The sequence below is a fragment of the Pteropus vampyrus genome, unplaced genomic scaffold (genome assembly GCF_000151845.1).
Source record: "Pteropus vampyrus isolate Shadow unplaced genomic scaffold, Pvam_2.0 Scaffold198, whole genome shotgun sequence".
NCBI lineage: Eukaryota > Metazoa > Chordata > Mammalia > Chiroptera > Pteropodidae > Pteropus > Pteropus vampyrus.
This window is the reverse complement of record NW_011888979.1, coordinates 260792-269060: the sequence shown is the minus strand read 5'-3', so window position 1 is coordinate 269060 and position 8269 is coordinate 260792. Positions and strand designations below refer to the sequence as shown.

The window sequence follows — 8269 nt, the reverse complement described above, 5'->3', positions numbered from 1 at the left end:
CACTGGTCACTGCAGCTCTTGATCAGGCAGATGGTTTCGGGTCTGTGTGTGTTGTGTGTGGGTTGGGATTAGAAGACAGAAACGATCCGTCACTCTTTTCACTTGAATTCCTCAAAGAAACTGCTCTTCTACCAAGATAGGCTGGATGTGTGCAGAACAGGAAAGTACTGGCTTAGATCTTTCAGAGGTGGAATCAAAACAGCCACTTTACTCTCTAAGTGTCAGATGCCAAAGGCGGCAGTTGAGGAAAGAGGACAGACCGTGTGGTTTTACAACATGCAATACAGGGCCTTCAGGCTTCCTCAGAGATACCGCTGGAGCCACCACTCCAGGGACAGGTGGAGGTACCTGAGTGTACGCCTCTGTCCCCACCCTTATCCCACCATAGCAGCTCTTTTAACTGCTGTATGTTCTGTGGTTTCATTTTGAAAAGTCATACACACACACACACACACACACGTGTGTGCGCACAGACACAAATGACTGCTATAATCTCAGCAATGACGCCCTATAATTTTAATCATTTATACTAGATAATTGCTATAATTTGTTTCACCAATGATCCCCCAGGATTTCTTTTGTGATGAGTGTGATGAACCTTTGCATCACATGGGTAAGTCAATCAGAAGATGGTTTGTTTAAATTCAAAGTTTTAATGGCTGTTAAATTATAAAAGACTATTTGTACTACATACATTCCGTCCACTGATGCTGACCATGCACATTTTATTGCACATATAAACAGTGTACAAGGATCTTGAAGACAGCTCACAAGGACTGCATTTAGAGAGGAAAAGCCATTATTACAAAGTTTCAAAGCCATTTGTATTATACAGCCAACTTCAAGAAAATACTGAAAATTAGTATCAAAAGAAAAATTTTAATTTTGAAAAAAATCTCTCAAAACAAGGATTACAGAGGTTCATGTTGTCATATGTACATGTAAAAAAATATTTCAGGACCCTGCATTCTGAATGCCCGTCAAGGTGCAGCAATCAAAATTCCTATTTCTCTAATCAACCTCTGAAGGCTGCTAACATTTGAATACACTCTGTTCAAATGTCTTTCGCTTTACATCATTATGCTATTTGACAAAACAGGTATTTGTGCAGTACAGGAAAATATTAAAATATATTTTAAGTTAAAGTGCACAGTACATTTGATAGGAAATAAGTGTGAGCTGCCGATTCCATGTGCCGTTCTCAGCAAGCCCTCCACCTTGCCTCGAACAGAGGGCGGCCATGCACTTGACCAATGCGACTGTGCTCAATGCATACTGACTTCCTGGTGTCTTCTATGTTCAGCTTTACATTTGTCCTAAAAATCATGGTTGCCGTTGTTCTAAAACCTTACAACGGCTTTTCACAGAGGTGAGGACGCAGTCAGCATTCACAAGACTGTGAAGGATGACTGGCTGGGTATCTGCAACTGCAAGGCAAGGGTGCAGGCACGTAACTGCCTCCACGTAGGTCACCGTGTCTAGGAAGCCTTACCTGAGTCTCTCAGACCAACACAGGTCCCTTTCCTTTGCTGGCTGTCTTCTAGTCATGTTTCATTTCACCTTGCTCCCTTCTAGGCCACTCAGCTTCACAAATGCCACTTACTTAACCTTCTCCTCAGTCCGTCTTGGTGCTGCAGCAGCTGACCCACCAATTTACTGACTACTTCTGTATTTATACACCAGAGACCATGAATCTCGCAGTGTTTTATGGACTACTTCGAAAGCCACCAACTAAGTTATAATAAAATGAGCACATCTACCTTTCCAAATCCCTTCCTCTTTTTAAAACTGGCAGTTGTAGGAAGTGCCAGTTTCCTGATCCGGGTCCTAAGTGCCTTATGTAACTCTTGATTACGCTCAAAGCTGCCCTTTAAAAACTTTTTGGTTAATAAACTCTTTATCATCTCCACTTTCCTATAACATTTCTTTATTATCTACCTTTGGTGCTACTTTTAAAATTACCCAAGTTACAGTGCAAAATTATACTTCAAGACACATGATGCTAACAATTGTTACTTCTTTGTGTTAAAATGTGAATGTTTTGTATATAGCAAAATAAGTATGAATCCAAAAAAAATAATTGTTCACATTTTCTCTTCAAGTTTAATGTCTTTTTTTTTTTTTCCATCACAACTATTTACAAATAACTTTGGGGTGCTCTCTTGATTTCAGTCAGTTTACTGTATCAGGGGACAATAGGGCTGCTGGAATGTAGGAAACTGGATGGAATGCAGAAATATAAATAAGACCAATGTTTTATAAACCAAAATGTAAATAATGCCTCCCCAGAAAACAGTTTTTGTCATGGAAGCACCTGTTTTTTGCTTAATTTTTTTTTCTGAGTCATATATACAAGAAAACATGATTACTGCTACTGCACACCAAAGAAGATAGAAAATAACTCAATATTTATAATATTAAAATAAAGTGTTTAACCACAAAAAAGCAGTAATAAAATAGTTTCCTAATTTACAATTTGCATCCAAAGGATGAATAACTCACTAATAAATAATATTTATATAAATATTTTGTATGTCGAAAATAGTTTTCTAAAAGGCAATGGTCTCAAGAAACTTCTTGAAAAATTTGGTGGTGAAAAGCCTGATTGAGTCACCCTCCCCCCAACTAAATATACAATAAGTTGGGTTTTAGTAAAACAGATGCATTCTGCTGCAAAACAGTTGTGCTTGGTGGTTTGGTAATGGCAGTGGGTGAGCATGAGGGATGCAAGAGGTTGTAAAAGGCATTGATGTGCTGTTCAGTTCTTTGTAACCAGCTCCTTCACTGGCTTCAAGATAAATACCTGTCACATCTTAATGTCGGAGGTCAGTTCTAAAAGGTAGAAAATCTTCTCGTATGTCCTCCCTTAAATGCAACTAGAGTCAGGAACTGACAGGCAATGAGTGGGAGGGTGGGGGGAACAGGTGCTGAGAGCAGAGTTCAGGATCTCTGATGGGAGAAGGGTTTGAGCCGATCCGAAGGAGAGGGGTTGGTCTCATGTGAACAGAGCCTTCGTTATGGTCACATCTAGCAATGCTTGAACAGTAATGCCCACTTTGACCAGGCCTTTCTCTTCAAGAATATGATGGGGCAGACATAGTTTTTCCTAAAAGGAAGAACAAACATCAATTTTTAGAACATAAAACATACAGTCTTGCAACACCAATGATGATTGTTAAGTTGAGCTCTGTTATATGTCTGTCTGATCACCTCACACTGTGCTCCCTCCCTTGCTTTCAGCCCATTGCAAAGAGCTTTTCTGTGTTTGCAGAGAAAATAATGATTTTTTTACAAATGAGAGTTGTTCCAGAAAGGTGCTCAATCAACCTGAAATCTGCAATAGATCTAAACATTTAAGGAACCTTTATGCTAAATAACTGAGCAACACACAGTCAGCTAGAAACCACATACCAAGAACATATCAGCTGATATTCTTATAAAGCAAAATTGCAAAACACCTTTCACACATTTTAAAGAAACTCAAATACTCATTTATACAGGCCACGCCCTGTTCTACTGACCATAAACTTTGGCTTAGTTCATTTTACTTCCTGTGATCTCTGGAATGGAGGCATGCTGGTGGACTGGTATCTTTTCTTTGTGATTTAGGAATAGCCTTGTAAAACGTCATTTTAACCGCAGCTTTCGACAGCCTCTCTTTAAGACTCTTTCATACAACTGTCAAAGACATAAATGCCCTGCTACTTTCTCATGTTGTATTTTTTGCTCTTGGGAAATGTCTAGCACGTACAACACAGGGAAAATAATTAACGTAAGTCACTCTTTGTGTGTAGACCCTTGCATGCTCAACAAAACAGTTTACAAAATAACACGATGAGGTATTTTTACACCTTTGTCACTTGGCCCTGGAAGTGAGGGGACTCTCCTTCCAAAGTGTGTCTCCTTGGCTTGGCAAAGACTCCACAGCAAACACTCCTTCTAGTCTACTCGATGATGGTGTGTTCTTCACAGTCCAATGACAGCCGTTTTTAAGGAAAATTTAAATGGGATCTGCATCATGCCCCAGGAGGTGGAGACTGTTTAACGTGAACAAGACAGGTCTCCAAACAGACTCCTTCCTCTTCACGTGACTCTTGCTTGAGAAACAAGATCTTCCTATTGCCTCAGCGCAGCACTCTCCATAAATTACTACAGACATGTGTACTCTGGTCTCAAAAAGATCTCCAAAGGACATGCCATGACACCTCCGATGACTTACTGTATACCTCACGTCAGTTTTCTTACGCTCTCTCAACCATCGCGCTACCTCCACTGCTAACTCCTCCCCTAACTTGTAGTAAATTCAGAGTATCTCAGACTTTAACTCTAGACCTTGAGAAACAGCTACCTGCCAACATAAGACAGCACATTTTTAACCATTATTTCATATGGCTGCTGTGCATTGAAATAGAATAAACTTGTCATCAACGGCATACTAGGTGGCCGAGGGATATGCCCAAGGGACTTTAAACAAGATATTTTGCTCTCGACTCCAGTTTTTACTTATGTTCAGTCCCAAATGTTCTCGAATTCTAGTACTAATATTTCCACAAGGCCTATCTCTGTGTATAACACAGCTTTTATGGGGCTAGGTGTCCTGTCCTGCCTGATAACGGGACAGGTCTGCATTAATAACTGCCTCGATCCTGCTAATGAGTGATGGCTCCAGTGGTCTGCAGAGGTTCCAAACTACAGGTCATGGTTGGGAAGGGCTGGGGGCTCCAGAGAGACAGGGTGGGAAGGTACTGGGGACTCAGCCTCCTGCTTACAGGGCTCACAGACCGAGTGGGCTTAAGGTCATCGTCTCTCCCAGCCTTTATTTTTCCAACCAGCATTTCTTCCCTTCCTGGTCTCCTCACTCCTAAACCAGGTGCAGAGTTCAAGATTCTTCCCTATGCCCTTACAGCTGGCAATAAGGAACAAAAAGAAGCTATAAAAATGTACCCTTTGCATCCTTGATGCCTTTTCCCTTTCATTTAGACCTCCTGAAGAACAGGAGTGCTCTCAGATTACTTTGATGGAGTTGGAGGTACCTAAGAAAACTAGCATAACAGAAACCTTATAAAAAACATGGCAGTTCTGGTTATTTTATCACAGGACTGGGTGAAGACTCTGATGGGGAGTGCGGAGTTGAGGCGCCGGGTGGCAGGGTGAGCCTGCCAGAAATGAGGAGGGGCAGCGAGGCCAGCCAGAAGGCCATTTTCCATCACACTGGTCCTGCCGCAGAGGAGGGTGTCCCTGGTGTGAGCTATAAGTTGGAATGAGGAGGGAACTGCTGTAGGTTCCTAGCTGGATGAGAAATGACAGAAAAAGGTCACCTCACCTTGAAGATAATGAACTTAAAGCAGAGATCACTGGATATTTAGATTGACTTTAAAAGCATTTAAACTTCAATGTTAGGGGACCCTAACGGCTTTCCTTGGGAATATGGCAGCGGACCATTCTAGTATAGAGCTTCTTTTGTTATGTTTCTTTTTAAAGCATATAATAGAGTCATAAAATACTACCTTGCATAAGAACAATGTTTCTGACTCCCCCTGAAGAACTCATGCTTTGTTCTTTTTCACGATGGAATCTATGAGGTTCACTCGCATACCCTCGCCCACCCCTCTTCCTAATCACAGCAAACAGGCCTGGAAAAGGCAGGCAAGCCACGAAGACTAAATGCTAACTTAGAAAGATTTCCGGGGCACCAATGCCTGGCACCAATGTTACAGATTTGCATTGGTTATTTCTTTGTGACAACCTTGTAAGGTAGATATAATATCTTTATTTTACAGACAAGAAAACTGAGATGTAGAGAGTTTAAGTAACATTGCTAAAGTCATACAGCTGGTAAGTACCAGAACCAGGATTTGAACATGTGTCTCATCTTTGAGCTGGGGCCCCTTCCAGACATCATGCTGCTTCCCATACTGTCCCTGATCAATAAGCGAGAACGTGTGGTCTTGTGCCCATGAGATAGGAAGAGGCTCTGGACTCTGAGTCCTACCCAGGCAAGACCCAACACACTCAAGTCAGGATGGGATCAGAGAGCCCTCAACTCGGTGAAGGGCATCAGCCTGCCACTCAGCTCATTTGGCTTCTCTTCATAGCGAGGGACAGATATCTCATCCTTTCAGAAAATGCCTCGAGGGAGCAGGCAGACTGCCACCACTGCCACTGCACACTCTCCTCTCTCTACAGTTGCTTATGCTCCCAACAGCTGCATGACTGCTTTTAGGCCAGCTGCTGAAAAAAAGAGTCATTCATGTCAGCACGGTTCATCTCGTTCAGTCTCCAAAACGTAAACTCCTGGCACTAAACTGACTGAACCTAAAAACAAAATGGTCTGTGTTACTTTAACCTAAGAGTCTGACATTCCTGCTCTGCCAAGTGAGACTCTGAGGGTCAGCTTCTTCCAGCGTAAAATGCAGACCACGTCAAACTCTTACAGAGATTTCTTGTCACTCTTCATTCAATTCCCTTTCCAGCCATGCTACCTTCTATCTCTGCAGAACACTTCATTCTCCACACACATCTGCCCCTTCTCTCACCTCCCTACCCCGCACCCCTTTCATCTGGTTATTCTTACATGTCTTTTATGTTTTAGTATAAACATCATAGTTCCAGGTCGGCTTCACAGACCACCTACTTCCCATCAGGGTCTGGGCCAGAATCCTGCACCCGATCAACCACAGGTCTTTTTCACACTGAATTCTTCTTTATTTGTCCACTAGATCCTGCATGCCAATCCTTCCCATAGCTGTTTTATTGGAAAGCAGCCACGCTCATTCATTTATGAATCCTTTATGGCTGCTTTCACACTACAACAGCAGAGTAGTCATAACAGAACCTGGATGGCCTGCAAACCTAAAATATTTACTATCTAGTACTTTACAGAAAAAGTTTGCTGGCTCTTGGTCCAGACTGTAGCTTTTTTGAGGACAGGGCCAAATGTCACAGTGGCAGTTTTACCCCCAAGGCCATGGGGTCTTGCACAAAGAGTGTTCATTCAAAATTTGAGGAATAAATAAACAAACACAAGCATAAACACAATTGTGGTGGAAATCCAAGGATAGTCTTAAAGAAAAAAAAGGAACCACTTAAAGAAAAAAAGCACACAATCTATATACCTCAATAAACTGTATATTGAGAACTAATTCCAATCTGAAGCCTAATTTTAAAAAACAAATCTCCTAAATAAAATCACGTTAAAATATTTTTCACCTAATTCAAACTCCTTTCAGGCTCCTGAAATTTTAATCTATTGTCCATTACTTTTACCCTGAAGGTGAAACATCTTCTGTCCTCAGGACTTTTTCTCCTTATAACACGAACAGGCATGGGTTAGAGAGGTAACCCAAAGCACCATACACTCACAGACAAAAGGTATCAGGATATCAAGTGCATTTATGTATCTACTCTCATTGATGGAATTCTTATTTAGTTATCTTACTTTTGAGTTCTGCAAGACACCTTTTCACTAGCCCCATTTCTTAAGTGTCTCTCTCAGAGGACAGTGAGCTGCATACAAACCACAAATCCACGAATAGAGTGAACTAACAGAAATTAGTTCTTACACATTGTGGAAATCTCGATACTACGTGGCGAGTTGCCATCAGTTGAGAGGAACTGGAGAAAAAGAGCTATTTAAAATAGATCTTTCTATTTCAAAAAGAAAATGTAAAAAAATACTTGGTTCTTTTCATCAGGTATTGGAAGAAAATACTGAAAAAAAAAAAAAAGATCTTTCTTGTAAGAGGAAGGAGGTTTAGTGTGCACACACAAATCACACAACTAAATCCCTGCCCACCTGACAGATGACAAGGTGTTTGGCAGTCACACTACAATGGCAGCATCACGCTTGCCTTTGACGGGAACCTTGGAGAAGAACCACGAAGCCACTTAATATTCCGAATAGAAATTAACAGCTTGACAATAAGTGAGGCAGTTCACTCAGTGTTTTGCCTAAAGGGCTAAATTGATTGTGTTCTGCTAGCTACTATACTATTTGATGAAAAAATATCAATCATCCAACATATCCCAAGAGGAGCAGCACAGTAGGGTACAGATACAGTAATGGCATGAAAAATAAAAGTGTGTCCAAAGATACTTTGGACACCAGAAATGAAACATGAACATAGCTTGAGAACAATGTCAACATGAAAATTAAATCGGATCTCACACGATTGTTCTACTCAGTTTTTTATTGATAGAATTTTCTTTCAGGTGGCCACCAGTGAGTCATCTCTCTCCTCCCCCTTAGGCCCCATAAAGAAGAAAAAAA

At 41.2% G+C, this 8269-nt stretch overlaps 1 protein-coding gene across 1 annotated transcript in view; it reads right to left on the bottom strand.

Annotated features, from left to right (window-relative positions):
* Positions 1-640: 640 nt before the first annotated feature.
* LRCH1 (leucine rich repeats and calponin homology domain containing 1) overlaps positions 641-8269 on the bottom strand; it is a 109863-nt gene continuing 102234 nt past the window's right edge. Inside the window, exon 23 of the mRNA XM_023537753.1 lies at positions 641-3106. Within this exon, the coding sequence (XP_023393521.1) occupies positions 2996-3106 (111 nt within the window). The 3' untranslated portion in view covers positions 641-2995. The remainder of the gene's footprint in view (positions 3107-8269) is intronic.